This window comes from Leptidea sinapis, chromosome 31 (assembly GCF_905404315.1).
Source record: "Leptidea sinapis chromosome 31, ilLepSina1.1, whole genome shotgun sequence".
Classification (NCBI taxonomy): domain Eukaryota; kingdom Metazoa; phylum Arthropoda; class Insecta; order Lepidoptera; family Pieridae; genus Leptidea; species Leptidea sinapis.
This window is the reverse complement of record NC_066295.1, coordinates 3,248,993-3,265,089: the sequence shown is the minus strand read 5'-3', so window position 1 is coordinate 3,265,089 and position 16,097 is coordinate 3,248,993. Positions and strand designations below refer to the sequence as shown.

The 16,097-nt window shown below is 37.2% G+C and overlaps 1 protein-coding gene across 4 annotated transcripts in view; it reads right to left on the bottom strand.

Moving 5' to 3' along the window:
- LOC126974012 (vacuole membrane protein 1) overlaps positions 1-16,097 on the bottom strand; it is a 35,503-nt gene that overhangs the window by 8,873 nt on the left and 10,533 nt on the right. For all 4 annotated transcript variants that reach the window (XM_050821378.1, XM_050821376.1, XM_050821379.1 and 1 more), the window contains 5 exons: positions 10,552-10,652; positions 6,626-6,739; positions 5,546-5,645; positions 3,655-3,836; positions 929-1,129 (listed from right to left, as the gene is read on the bottom strand). In XM_050821378.1, coding sequence (XP_050677335.1) covers positions 929-1,129; positions 3,655-3,836; positions 5,546-5,645; positions 6,626-6,723 — 581 coding nt within the window. In that variant the 5' untranslated portion in view covers positions 6,724-6,739; positions 10,552-10,652. The remainder of the gene's footprint in view (positions 1-928; positions 1,130-3,654; positions 3,837-5,545; positions 5,646-6,625; positions 6,740-10,551; positions 10,653-16,097) is intronic.

Sequence of the window (16,097 nt, the reverse complement as noted above, 5' to 3'; positions counted from 1 at the left end):
CTAATTGTCAAAAGATTACAAGTCAAATAGAGTGAATCAGTTGGAAATCTTAAAGGTTTGAAGTACATGACCTTGAGAAGTGATCTTTGAGCTCTTTCCAATTTTAAGAGGCTTATCTTAGTTGCACCGCCCCATATCGGGATGTAGTAGGTGATTGTAGTGATGACTTATTGAGCCAAAGCGATGTATATTTTATTAAGGACTGTGCTAATTATAACGTGCCGCAGAGTTTTAAAAATCCACATAAGTTTTCTCATCCTGGTTATGACCAATTTGAACATCTGTTGTGAATAAAGCTCGATTTATGTTCACCCGATGTTTTTATTATTATTAAAATTTATTAAGACTTATCTTTTCTTTTTTAGTCGTATTTACTCTTTTTGCATCTTAATAGCAATGCGCATTTTTTTAAAATAGCTGGTCACTTACGTTTTCAAAAACCAAAAACGCCACAAATTTCATAACTTTGTGGGCGTTGTGCACATGAATGTGAAGTAACGTAAAAAAACGTATGTTTTTAAAAATATCATGTTTTGAGTATCACTTGGAATTATTTTCTTTAGGTATTCTTTTCTGAGCAGTAAAGTCCTCGAATGGCGACCACGTACCGGAAGACGTAGTGTTTGTAGACACAAGATGGGCTGACGATCTGGTCAAGAACGCCGGAATACGTTGGATGAGGGCAGTGCAGGTCGGATCGTCGTAGAAATCTTTGGGGAAGGCCTTTGTCCAATAGTGGACGTCTTATATATATATAAGAGATTTCCACGTATATAGTCACTCATCACGATATCTCTGGAACCATTAGAGCTAAAGACTTTACGAAATTCCACCTGCACGAGGTGTTTTTTTTATAATGAACAGAACAACGTCTGTCGGGTCAGCTAGTACATATATATAATATTATATTAGATATAAAAATAATGACCTGCCAGTCCTCGACTCGTCTTTCTCCATGATCTCAGCGACGGCCCCGCCAGACAGTCGCGCCGCTCGCGCCATGAAGTAGGGGGGCAGTTCCCCCAGCGCGGTGCCCATGCCCCACATCATGCACTCCACACGCACCTTGGACATTATGTTCCATATCGACACCACGCTCTTGGGATCTATTTCCGGGGGACATATGATGCTGAAAACAAAAGATAATAACGTAAAAACACTAAAAACAAAAGACAATTCCCTGCTTCTACCTAGAACTTGACTGGCATTTCAACATTGATAAACGGACGCTACCTACGTTTTTTATGCCAAAAGATCCGAGCAGGACGTTCAGCTGATAATAATTGATACGCCCAGCCCATTACAATGCAGTACCGTTCAGGATTCTTGAAAAACCCAAAGAGAGCGGCACTAAAATTGCGCTCGTCACCTTGAGACATAACATGTTAAGTCCCATTTGCCCAGTCATTTCACTAGCTACGTCGCCCTTCACACCGAAACACAAAAATTTTACACATTACTACTTCACGTCAGGAAAAGGCGACGTTGTGATACCCATAATCTAGAGGGCATTATGTGCAAAGAAGCCTCCCTATGGTAAATGCCCGTAGTCGTCTCTTGCGACACATTTGGGCTTGGGACTTCCCTATTTTTAGGCCTCGGGGGAGCACAAGGCAAAACCCGGAGAAGCACAGGGCAGTACGTTATCCCATTCCTTATTCATGATTATTTAGAATCCAAATTTACGCGGCCCGTCAATTGATGAATCTACAGTTCAATATGTCTGTCGAATTCATATAACTACCAGTCGTCCCAAATATAATTTAGAATTAGAGATCTGTTATTGAAATTCTAAAAGCAAGAAGAAATGGATTAAATCCCTAATTTCCGATTGAATGAGACATTCCAACATTCGAGTCCAATGGCATGTTCGTTCTAGGCTAGTGTTTCAACCGAGTCATTCAGTGACAAAACTACTCGCTACTGCCCAAAAATGATTACGAACAAGTGCAACTTGTAAGTAATTTATATTTTTAGTAAAGAAAAGAAAAAGTAGTACGCCTTGCCCATCATAATATAATATAATATTGACACACTTTTCACACAAATTATCTTGCCCCAAGTTAAGCATATATATAGCCTGTGTTATGGGTTACAAGACAATGATATATTTAATACAATATACTTACTTAAACATACATAAATACATTTAAACATCTATGACTCAGAAACAAACATCCATATTCATCATATAAATGCTTGTACCTACCGGGATTCGAACCCGGGACCTCTAGCTTAGTAGGTAGGATCGCTAACCACTCGGCTATACAGGTCATCGATAATGAAGTACCTATGTTAGGTCTCCTAGCAACAGCGTCCTTCAAACCGATACACAATAATGCTACACGGCAGTAAATGGCAGCGCCGTGGCATCCGGCTGGCATCTATAATTTTGCTTAAACAAAATACATCTTCGGTGCGAAAAAAGAGACATCTTTTTTCGCACCGAAGATGCGATGCGAACACTCTTCCGGACATTTCGCACTATAATCAATGGGCTTCTCTAGTGTTCCGGTTATCCGCGAAATAAGGTGTTAATTAGAATTAATGTTTTAATGTTATCCGTATAAGGAACCTTAACATTCAGTTTGTTGACAAAGTTATCCAAAAATACGTTAAAGCTCATAAACACAGACTTCACGTAGAATGAAGTAAGTAGATTGTGATTATTTTATTATTGAAAAGAGCGCAAAAAAAGAATGCTGGGAGTTTCTTGCGCCGCTTCTTCTCTCTCAGAGCGCCATTTGTTTCCGGAGCGGTAGTAGTATCTAGTAGTTATTAGAAATGACATCAAAAAGAATTCCAAAGGAATCAATTTTGAGAAAATAAATGCCTTTTATGCCTTTTTAAGTAAATGTCGAGGCAATCCAGCTCCTTGACAACACTGATATAGTAAGAAGACTAAAACGAACAAAACCATTGAATTCGCGTAGTGCTAGTGAAATACAATATAAAAATAGTGATATCATAAAAGACACTTAAACAAAGTGACTTCCTCTTAATAGAGACATTAAGAAATGTGTTAATGGACATATTCTTAGTTTAATCTCTCTAGCTGTTTTAGTTAAAGTAGAATTAATTATTAAACTAACATAAATAAGGCTAGATTGTAATGTAAGTGGGGCAAGATTATAATATCTATATTATTATATTCAGTAAAGGAAAAAAAAAATATGTATAAGATAGTGTAAGTATATACAACGCCAATATGTTATGTTTTTTGATAACCCTCACTTCTAGGATTAATACACCAATAAAATTTGAAAAACAAAATTTTATGAACGATGCGGGACTCGAACCCACGACCTCCGGCGTTCCGTGCCGGTGCTCTAACCAACTGAGCTAACCGTTCGAGTACCGCCTCGTTAAAAAATTCCGTTTGCTTTGTTCAACTCTCAGGTTGTGGCTTTATCTACAGGATCTACTTTACAGTGGATAACCTGCTCAACCTCAATATTTGCATATTAGGAAATTGACTTGAGATGTCGCTCTTATAAATCTGAACAATATGTTATGTTTTTGAAGTGATAACCCTCACTTCTAGGATTAATACAAATTTTATTTATATACAACGCGGCTCAAACATTTTTAACGACCTTTTAATAGGCGATTGGGGGTCTAGTAGTAGATAGTACGTCAGCCTGTCATACTCACTCGTTGGGGTAGGGCGGCGATGGAAAGTTAAGTCCTCCGCACTCGTAGGCGGCCAGGGTGACCCGCGCGATGTGGGGCCCCAGGTACAGCAGGAACGTGTGCAGCCCCGTGCCCAGACCCACGGAGCTGCACACGCCCAGGATCACCCACCAGCCACACCACGACAACGTTATCACCGCCTCCTGGAACCATCAAACAAGGGCGTTACTTACTTTGCACAGGAGCCGGCTAGATTATGGGTACTACAATGGCGCCTATTTCTGCCATGAAGCAGTAATGTGTTTCGATCTGAAGGGCGCCGTAGCTAGTGAAATTACTGGGCAAATGAGACTTAACATCTTACGTCTCAAGGTGACGAGCGCAATTGTAGTGCCGCTCAGAATTTTTGGGTTTTTCAAATCCTGATCGGCACTGCATTGTAACGGGCAGGGCGTATCAATTCCCATCAGCTGAACGTCCTACTCATCTCATCCCTTATTTTCATAAAAAAAAAACTTATACAAAATAACAGAAGTGGCGCTAAGCGTGGCATTTTGAATTTCGTCTATATCAAATCCTCAACATGTGATTCAAAATCAAACAAACTTTATTGAATTAGGCTTAAACTAAGCGACTTGGAATCGCCACTATAAATATCTTATATTTTTAAACGAGCAATTCATGTTTATATAATATAATCTGAATCTCGGAAACAGCTCCAACGATTTTCATAAAATTTAGTCTAACCCTGTATACTAAATCTTATGAAAATCGGGGATAATAATAAAATAATAAAATTTCAGGGGCGATAAATCGATCTAAATAAGTTTAATTTAAAAAAATGTAGTTTGATCCGTGTTTCAATGAGAAACAGCTACAATAACATTAGAAATCAAAGGTAAATTTCGCCACTATATACAAGACTGAAATAGCTCAGATGGGACATTGGGTGATCCGGAAAGCAGAAGACCCCGATTCGAATCCCCAGATGTCCTATTAGATTTTTTTGTACAAGTTTTGTACGTGCTTAAAAATCCGAGCAAGGCTCGGTCGTCCGGATATTTTGTTTTAAATAAATGAATCTACCATACGTTCAAAAAAGGAGAGCTCGTGAGAAGAACATACAATAAACTCAACGGTCATTCTTTTCAATCAAATAGAGTTTATTCCAATGGCTGTAATATACATAACAAATTAGTTAGTAATGTGCTTTTAAAATATCAAATATTTCATATAAAGTAATAAAAAACAAATTGTATAAATATAAAATATATATTGGATGCATCAACCTTTAGAGTTTGAATTTATTTTATGTGTAAAAATGCTTCGTGGTCGTAATTACTGCTATAATTAGTAATCGCATCCAACAAATACATAAATGTTAACTATGACAGGTCGACCTGGCACCACAAGCAGCGCATGGACCAGCCATCGTTCCCATCGCACATATGTTTTAGATAATATACAGATTAGAATACACATTAGTTTTTTCATCTATTTTTTGTTTACATCTATGTCTTGTAGCTACTAAATATTTGAATGTACAAAATACTACGAGCGACTAACTTTTATATATATATTTTATGCAGAATCTGATCTACAGAAAGTACACCAATAAAGTCGTAAAAGCATTGGCCAACTTAGTTACTAAATATACGATATTTGCGGCCTAAGCGAAGTTTGATTTTCACAGCTTCAAAAGACTGTAGACTAGAATATATCGTTTTAATTTCAACACGATACCTCTACGCGTCTCTGGGATACAGGACTTGACAGACAGATGGGACTGATGGATGCATGCCCTGGGATACAAGGTCTAGACAGACAGGCGGACAACAACGTTATGCTATAACCGTTCCGTTTTTCCTTTTAAGGTATGGAACCCTAAAAACTTGTAACAACAATGTATCACCTGTACATATCGCTGATGCGGCCCGCTGATATAGTATGAAGCGGCAACACCGCTGACTAGAAATACTATCGATAACGCTAAGCCTTGGTACGCCAATAATCTGAAACAAACAAATACACATTAAAATATTATCATTCTATAACGCAAAGTAACTTAAAGACGGTCTTTTAGAATTATATAATTCATTCAGCACGGCACCCAAGGATTTTTCCCCATACAACTTACAAAGGCTAAGCACGGAACGATTTAAATTGAGCTATTTTTATTGCCTAAATAAAAACTGAAAGGGAATTCGAATGAAGGAGCTGGGAAAACTTCAAGCCGTCTCACATTCTGGCGTTCTATACAAAGCGCAGGTCCGGCCTCATATGGAGTTTTGCTGTAATCTCTGGTCTGGCGCACCCCAGTATCAGCTGAAACCATTTGACCGTGTGCAACGCAGAGCTGCTCGAAATGTCGAGGACCCAGTGCTCGGTCAAGGGCTCGATCACCTGGCGTTGCGTAGAGACGTCGCTTCATTGTGTTCTCCCACAAGCTTCCCACAAGCACACAGCCGGTCTGAGGTTCGAGTCTCCTTAGGAGACGCCCCGCGACTGTTGTTGCGTAGTCTTTGCGGCCTCCATGGCCCACGTCCTACTTCGCTGTGAAAGCCAGGGCTGCTAACAGCACAGAGGAGGTTTTAGTCGGTATGGGGCGTCCGCTTACGCGGACACTCGAGTCCGACATATTACGTGTAAATACGTGTAAATACGTAACAGTATTTCCTCCTCTAAAAAAAAAAAAAAAAACAAAAAAAAAATCATTGTGTCTTCTACCGCATTTATCACGGGGAGTGTTCCGGAGAGCTGTTTGACCTAATTCCTGCCACCGAATCATCCCCACCATCTGGATGGGGACCTACCTTCTACAAAAAAAGCGCGTACACCTTCCATAAAAGGGCTCCTGTGATTCGGTGGTAGGGTGGTGATTACTTAACATCAAGTGAACGCCTTACTCATCTCGTCACTGTTTCTCATTAAAAAATATATACTCAACTATCCCCAGTATCGCCTATAAAGGCAACTGTTACCTGAGACATACCTACGCAAACCTGTTGAACATAATATTAGGAGTTCTCGGAAGAAGTAGTCGATAGTTGTGAACGGTCTTCTCCACAGAACCAGGCTCTCTGTATCCATTGGAACAGATTTCGTTCTGAAACAATTAGAATTCAATTTATATTTTAGTAAAAGAAATGAAAAAAAATACGGTACGTAAATCATACTACTCCACAGCTGAATACCGAAGTGATTAGAATATTTTATAGCAATACTAATGACAGTACAATATTGTATATTTTAATTAAAATGAGCGCGAAAAAGAATGCCGAGAGAATTTCTCGCGCCACTTCTCTCTCAGAGCGCCATTTTGTTTCGGAAGTGCAGTGCTAGCACTGTCGCCGCTTCAGAAACTTCTAGAAAGGATATCAAAAAGATTTCTAAAGGAATCATGTTGGAATCAGCGGGTGTAATAGAGCCATAGTATACCGTACTGTCGATAGATATAATATACTCTGTCGAAGACCATAAAAGATCGGGGCGGCTGTGAGCTGTAAGACCTAAAAGTATGTAAGTGCTTTTAAAGCTACAATTCGCTGAAATACTATAAGAAAACAAAAAATATATCGCGAGAAATTAGTAAATCCCACTAGAACTCTTGCGAGTAGATATCATCACAGAAGATCTGAAGCTTGGTACTTATCGTCGATTTATAGGACAGGCCCTAAATCCTTGCCATATCGAAACCAGAGTATAAAGTACAGGCAGACATATCCTTTTTACTAATAAAATATTTTCACAATTGAAGGGTGCGGCAGCCAGGAAAATGACACGTGTACTGCGTCACTCATGCTTGGTATTCGTATTAGAAACAGTATCTACTGTGCTGCTACATGTGAAAATATATAGACCTTCGATCTTATTCGAATAATATAACCATTACAGAATTTGACATATTTAATATTACATGAGTTTATTCGGATGTTTCACAACAAATTATTAAATAAAAAAAAACTTGAGAAAGAAAGGGTCGCTGGGGTATCCCGAAATTTTAAAGATTTCCCGAATATGCGCGATTACTAAATGTATGCGGACAAAGTAACGGGCAAACATAGTATATCGACGTGACGCCCAAGAGCATCTACCTGAACGCCACATCTACAATTGATGTGGTTAATTTTTTAACTATTTTTTTAATATTAATCTCATATCTCAGCGTAACTTAATCGCGTTGTTAGTAACTAGTTGCTGTTATACATTATAACTAGCTGACCCGACAGACGTTGTTCTGTTCATAATAAAAAAAAAACTCGTGCGGATGGAATTTTGGAAAATCCGTTCTTAGCTGACCTCTACTCGGTGAAAAGAATATTCCTATCAAATTTCAAGTCTTTAGCTCTAATGGTTCCAGAGATATCGTGATGAGTGACTATATACGTGGAAATCTCTTATATTTTAATATATATAAATTACGTGACACGTTGTTTGTCCGCGATGGACTCCTAAACTAATGAATGGATTTTAATGGGGATTACTTCATGGAGTGCAGTTTAGTCCAACTTGAGAGATAGGATTAGTTTTTATTTCGATTTGGAATCCAAAACTATTTTTAATTTCAATATTTGTATTGTATGGACATATTTTCTATGAGAATATTTATTGACGCACGGTTTGACAGTTCTGCTGTGAAACAATTTCATTATAACAACAGGGAGCATATTTTACGAAATAATTCTTGTTATGAAATATTATAGACAATTCTTAAAAAAACAGTATTTTATTTATTATGTGCAGAACGACGTGTGTGGAGTCAGCTAGTATATGTATATATAGATGAATTACAAATATTGTTTAGGGTTGTATGTGCTCTCCGCAATTGGTCTCAAAGTTAACGAGCTCAGCTCGTATCGTACACAATAACTTTATATTATGTTTGTACAGCAGTATCGTGTCTTCGGAAGACTTTATGTATCCTTCTGACCATATTTACTTATGTGATGAAAGATGGTGTAAATATATTTTTAGTACAATACGCTGAAATTACCCTTTACTGTATGTTTTTTTTTATTTTAGCATAATAACAGCTATAAACTCAAAAAATACTTCATGGGTTTTCGGACACAGCAATATTCACCAGAATAATTATCTGTACAACTTAATATGAATTAAATAAATTGCATTCGAAGTATACAACCTCATTTTCCCGAAAGGAAATTTGAACATCCGCAGCATTCCCCCATAAACCGTGTGATATAATGTTATGGAAGTACGTAAAACAGACGTTTGGTCTGTTTTTTTTAACTGTCTGATTTTTAGCGGCAAAAGCTGCAGAACTCAGTCTATTTGCTAAGTTATATATGTTCGCGCCCCACTGTAGTTCACTATCTATGGTAATGCCAACACAAATAAGCGAATCTACAAAATCCAGATTTTGGATTCTAGCATAAGCTGACCTCTGTTTGTTGTACATTTAGTAGAAATCAACTTATTTTCTCGCTGTTGCTCGGTCTATATCATAAAGAAGGCCAAAAGAAGTTTGCACTTCAGAAAAGACAACCGCCACACGAGTGTCAAACAATAAATGCATCATTCCAAGAATTACGTGTTCTTATGTATCTGTAGAACCCTATTGTTTTATTCTTAGAACTAAAACACGGTTGAAATTCAGTAGAATTGCAAATCCCAGGATTGGAGTGTTCTCGCATTCCACAACGTCCTTGATGCGTCATGACACAAAATAGCCCTGTAACGTCTTGTTACAAATAAATATTTTTAACTACCGTCACTTACAACTTTAACGTTTTTAATGCGGTTTTCTCTGTTTTAAAACAGCTGCGAAATAGATGGTTCTCAGCTATAAAAATTCGTTTCTGTTTTTTTTAAATTTGTAAGAAGTGACGGGACAAACATGACTCATCTAATGGTATAAATACGCCCTACACTGCAGCCCGCTCAGCATAAAAAGGCATAAAAGGCATTTATTTTCTCAAAATTGATTCCGTTAGAATTATTTTTGATGTCATTTCTTATATACTACTAGATACTACTACCGCTTCGGAAACAAATGGCACTCTGAGAGAGAAGAAGCGGCGCAAGAAACTCTCCCAACATGCTTTTTTTGCGCTCTTTTCAATAAAAATATAATATAAGCATAATTGCAAAAACCAAAATTCTGTGTGGGGCTAATGATCGCGCTCGTCACCTTGAGACATAAGATGTAGAGAAGAACCAAGAACCATTTCTTCAGCACTTATTCAGATTTAAGGATTCTTAGATAACATACCGTCGTGCTATTGCGGGCGAGACTATCATCAGTGTCATAAGGAAAGCTAAGCTCCGACGAAAATCGAGAGTTAAAAACACAAAAAGCACAAATTCGTTCTCAGCAATTTTCTCCTTCAAAAATTCACCATTCGTTACAATTTTGTTTCGGAATTCGGAAGTCGGAATTATAAGCCAGGCCTCAGTTTGTGGCTGATATGATTAAGCCGTTTTTAGCACGTTATGAAGTACTTCTAGCACTTACAAAAAAAATATCGAAAAAAGCAAAACAGAGACAAATATAATAATAATATTGATCTGATCAGGGAGTTTGTATGAAAGAATAGCTACATATATTTCCTCTTAATGTATAGTATAGCCATAAGATACATAATAGCTTTAAGTGTATTAACATTTATACACTTTTAAAGTCGCAGCCACTGTTCCTATCCTACTACTCCACAGCTGAATATTTAAGTGATCGGACATCCTGGCTAGATTATTATTACTTTATAGCAATAACGACGTCAGTACAATATTTTATTAAAAAAGAGCGCAAAAACGAATGCTGTGAGAGTTTCTTCTCAGAGCGCCACTTGTTTTCGAAGCGGTGGTAGTGTTAGAAATGACACCAAAAAGAATCAATTTAGAGAAAATAATTGCCTATTTATGCCTTTTAATGTTATGTAAATTTATTGTAAGACGTACCTTATTTCTTTGGGATGTGAGTGAAGTGATCCGTTGCGAGAGCGGTCTTCGGTGTCCACCTGCACTGCAGCCGCCAGCTTGTAATACCCCAAGCGGGCGAGCTAACAACAAACGAATCATTCGTTACATAACCACATCAAGTTATACATACATAGCCTTCTAACTCACACGTAAACTTAATAATGTGCGGTAAGTTAAAAGTGCGGCCAACAAAAAGTCATTCACCTCACACACGATTATCGAACTGGCAAATTAGTATTTACTACAAGGCCTACCATTATGCCTATAACTCGCTGGAACGGAGAGACCTCTCCCGTACCCCTCTCGGCCCCTCGCGCTCGTCCTGTTGCGACAGTACAGTTTGCAATTTCATTACCGTTACGTGTCGCGATAATTTCATTATGGCTGCTTTGTTTTACAGTTTTCATTGTTACGTTTTGACTTTTGTTGTTAATACTTCTGTAGTTTATGTTGCTATATGTCGCTATAATAGTTATAACAATATATGTGGAGGGCCGCCACACAGCCAGATGGTGGGGATTATGTCCTAATTAATTGTTAATTAACCTTCTGTAAGTTTTATCAATCTACTTTTTAATAACGGGGGAAAACGCTCGTAATCGTTATTGTGGCCGATTATGACGTAACCACTGAGAAATATTATGATAACGAGTAATAAAAGCGACACAGTGATGCTTACTGAGCTGTGACGTCATTCATGTTCATGTTTCAGTTAACACTGCCGATTACCGTATTTGATACGGCCTAAGTTTAAGGCTGGCTACACACATGCGGAATGGCTCTCGGGATTCATAATTTGAATTCATATTATTAATTCAGAAAGCCCGGAAAACAATACAATACTAGTATGTTTAACAACTGAATGGAACATTCTGATTTTTACAGATTATAAATTTCTGGGACCAGGGGGCCTACTCCTAAAATCGATATTCGATATATCGTGGCATTAGTCGTGTCGAATCCTAATCTTAGTTATATCGTATTCAATGTCAAAACGATGATTGAACGAACGAAATATTTTTCGATATTATCGGTCCTGCCTACTTTTAGTTGAAAATGTCAGAGACGAATAATATTCGAATTTGACAAATAATCAAACGTCACTTTTACGATAATCTCAACGGAACCTTCTAGGCTGTCGTTGCTATTATCGTTTCAAGTTATATAGATATATTTGCCATACAATATACATACTTAATATTATTAAAAGAATTATATATTATTTACTATTCAACAGATTTTTTTTACTACCAAGTAATTTAAGTCATTTTGTTGATCGTTTATGCGTAGAATGTAATGCAAATGGCCGCCTGAGAAATAGTCGACGAGAAGGGTTGAGTTACTTTTTTTTACATTTTATATCCGCAAGTTTTGTAATAGTTATTTAATTTTAAATGGTCATATTATATTCATTACATAATTTTTTAATATTTACATTTTGTGTAAATGATACAAATTGGTGGTGCATTGTCTGGCATGGTCCTTAGCGCCTAAACTATGTTTTGACTTTTGACACTTAACAGCGACATAGCACAGATAATATTAAGTTTTTCAAGGTTTGCGCATAATTCATTCACTCTAACATCGTAAAAAAATTAAAATATTAGTCTATGGTTACGATGTTGTTACGATAAACGATATGGAATACGAACATTTGTTAGAGTAGGGTAGGTGCGATATATTCGGGGTATTATCGTATCGTTCCGAATATATCGTAGTCGATTTTGCGAGTAGACCTCCTGTAAGAATGATACTGACGAGCTTTCTGAATTCCGGGTCACAAGTTGAAACATTTAAGATTATGATTTCAAACGGGTGTATTCATACATTTAAATAGATAGGCGGCACACACACACACACACTGGAATCAGATTATGAATTAATAATTAATTAAATTACATAAACAATTTTGTCATTGTAATTAGATATTGACTCTCCTTTACTCTGTTCATTTAAAGGATGAATCCAGTGTTTGTGTTTTCATTTATTTTTTTTTTATTATGTAGAGCCAAAATCAATGCGATTTGTACTAATTCCTCTGCGATATATAGACGTCTGCATGTGCCGGGAATCACGGGACTTCTGATCAATCTGAATTTTTAAGTTATGTGTGAGGGAAAGTGCCGGAATTTAGATTTTTTTAAGGAAATAAGGGACGAGACGAGCAGGACGTTCAGCTGATGGTAATTAATACGCCCTGCCCATTACAATGCAGTGTCGCTCAGGATTCTTGAAAAACCCAAAAATTCTGATCAGCATTACAATTGCGCTCGTCACCTTGAGACATAAGATGCAAAGGAGTCCTCCACTGGTAAGCTTTTGAATTTCAGATTAGGTATGAATGCAGTGAGCCAGTCCGGATGTGTGAGGCCAGCCTAATAATACCTCTTAGCTTGATAAGAAATTAATTACACACACCAATAGTTTCAATGACAGCGAACGTAGGTTTAGCTAATTGGGTCGTGTCTCGTGCATATATTATATTATAAAGTGAACAATTCTCTTCTGTACGAAGTAAGCCTCTTCAATTTACGCAATACGTCAAAAGCGTCATGCATTGTGCAAAAACGAAATAGAAATCTAATTAACCTTTGCTATGTGAAGGGGAATCACATACTGTTTTATATTTAGGTATTATATTTATCATTCTTATAACATATTGAAAATACAGTTTATGTAGTACCCATTTACCCATAAAGGGCCACAGTGATTCAATAGGAAATGATGCCACTGGTAACTGGCTAGGAGGGGCTCGGAGATTACAGCAATAGTATCAGATCCAACAATCCCTTTCCCTTCTAGATGGCCTGCAACGGTCATACGACAACACACCAAGGAACTACATAATAAACACTGGACGGAAGGGTGCAGACGAGCAAAAGATGCTCACCTCAAATAGACTTTAGGCTCTCTCGAAAGCTGGTAAATCTCCCACGCCCAAGGTTACGTGAAATATACATGAGTTATATATAACGGGTCATGGCCCTTTTAACAAGCATCTGTTTAATATAGGTGTCACCACACAGAGCCTGCATGGAGGCAGAAGACCCGGCACATTCTAGAGTGTAGGAGTGTGGTCTCATACCGAGCCAAACACCTGGGGTCACCAAGGACTCATTAGATGGTGGCATTAGAGGTGCAAATAGGCGCGCTTTAGTCGTCGAGTTGCGGATAGTAGCCTGGAGAACTATTACCGAAATCGAAAGCCGATGTTTCGGTCCGAAACAAATGAAAGACGAACTTCGAATTAAATCCTATTACCAAAGTACTTCGGATCCGAATAGTGCGGATGCATTACGTTTCGGAACCATAAACCATACTTACGATCATAATAATGTCAAACAACGAAGAAGTAAATGTCAAGTGAATTCGGGAAAAAGGTAAACGATAGACAAAACGTCTTATCACGAACTTCGTATCGACCTTCGGATCCGAAACACTTTCGTAATAGGAAAATGTACGATCCGTCAACCGAAACTTAGCATTTCGATTTTGGTAATAAGAAGGCTCCTGTGATTACCAATAACTATATGTCAAAGTCAATTGTACTTTATCCAATTAGGCTTAAACTAAGCGCTATGGAATCGCCATCATAAATATTTCTTTTAAATTACTGACTTTACCATATGTTCGGAAAAAGTAGAGCTCCTGTTCTCACGAGCTCTACTTTTTCCGAAGAATATAGGTACAAGAAACTCAACGGCCACTCACATCAATCTGTAGAGTATTTTACAATAGATGTACTAAACAAAACAAAATAATTTCAAAGGCCGCATGTAATATATTAATCGTTTTCAAATTTTATAGCGTTTTTAAATATCGAATATTTCATAAAATAATAAAGATTAAAATGCATAATTAATATAAATTATCCTATATTGTATGCATCAACATATCTAGTGATTTTCATTATTATAACACTAGAAATAAGGGATTGCTTGTAACTAATTCTAGTAGGCTCCATTAGATACATAATAGCTTTAACGGTAAATGTATACACTTCTATAATAAAGTCCCAGCCCCTGTTCAGGCATTATCTATAAATTAATTTTAATGTTTTATAAAAAAAATGGCTCTGTCGTAAATCCTATTACTCCACTGCTGAATATCTACATGATCGGACAGCCTGGGACTAGATTGTGATTATTTTATAGCGATAGAAATGACTGTACAATATTTTATATTTTTTATTGAAAAGAGCGCAAAAAAAGAATGCTGGGAGAGTTTCTTGCGCCGCTTCTTCTCTCTCAGAGCGCCATTTGTTTCCGAAGCGGTAGTAGTATCTAGTAGTTATTAGAAATGACATCATAAAAAGAATTCTAAAGGAATCAATTTTGAGAAAACAAATGCCTTTTATGCCTTTTAACCTTTAGAGCTTGAATTTGATATGGTACCCACTATGAAAAAATATCATAACCGGTAACTAAAGTTTGTGAAAAAATTAAAGAATTAAACGCAGTAGGTAAATCGGTAACATGTGACAGTAGAACTGATAATGTGTGTAGATATAACAATAAACGTAACAGTATTGACCTTTCTTATTGTACAAACTACTTCCTAGTGATAAGGTGACGAATATCGCGATTTGAGTGTCGCGTGATTCGTATTCTAATCAATCGCAATAATTCATACGATCACGGGTGTAAAAATCACTACATATTATAAAACAAAGTCAAGCGCCGCGTCTGTATTTCTGTCTGTCAGTTCGCGATAAACTCAAAAACTACTGCACCGATTCTCAACGCTATTTTCAACAGTGAATAGCCTCTCGATTCATCTTACCTTAGGTCGAATTGATATCAAATTATGTGTATATCTATCTAATATATAAAATTCTCGTGTCATGGTGTTAAACATTGAACTCCTCCGAAACGGCTTAACGGATTCTCATGAAATTTTGAGTGCATATTGGGTAGGTCTGAGAATCGGACATCTATTTTTCATCCCCCTAAATGTTAAGGGTGGTTCACACGAATTTTTTTGACATTTTTTTTAAATTTGTTTGATTATGAGTCAGCATTAAAAAATGCATAGAACTTCAAATTTTCACCCATCTACGATCAACAGTTACTTTTGCATCGCGATTTTAATATCGGCAATACAACGTTTGCTGGCTCAGCTAGTACTGATATATTAATATATAATTTGCATATATTAAGGTGATGCAAAGCGCACCGGGCACCAGGTCGTTAATAACAGAGTTCATTTAACGCATGGATGCTCTGATGATGCAAATTGTAGATTGAGGTGGAAATCTAGTACCTAACAGGGCTCCCGTACAATTATCATTGGGATACGAAACGCTAAAGAGTGAATGAATAAAGTCTCCTTTCCAGCTCCATTATTGACACTCACACTCCACTCTGGTCACAAATATTTTAACGTACTTTCCCTCAATTGTGTTAATTAGACTTTGGTCAATGTCATGATCGCGACATTCACTCGACATCTCAAGACCCGATATAAGCGAGACCTTAAGGGTTATATTTACGAAGAGCGGTTATATAATTAATGTTTGTTTGTGG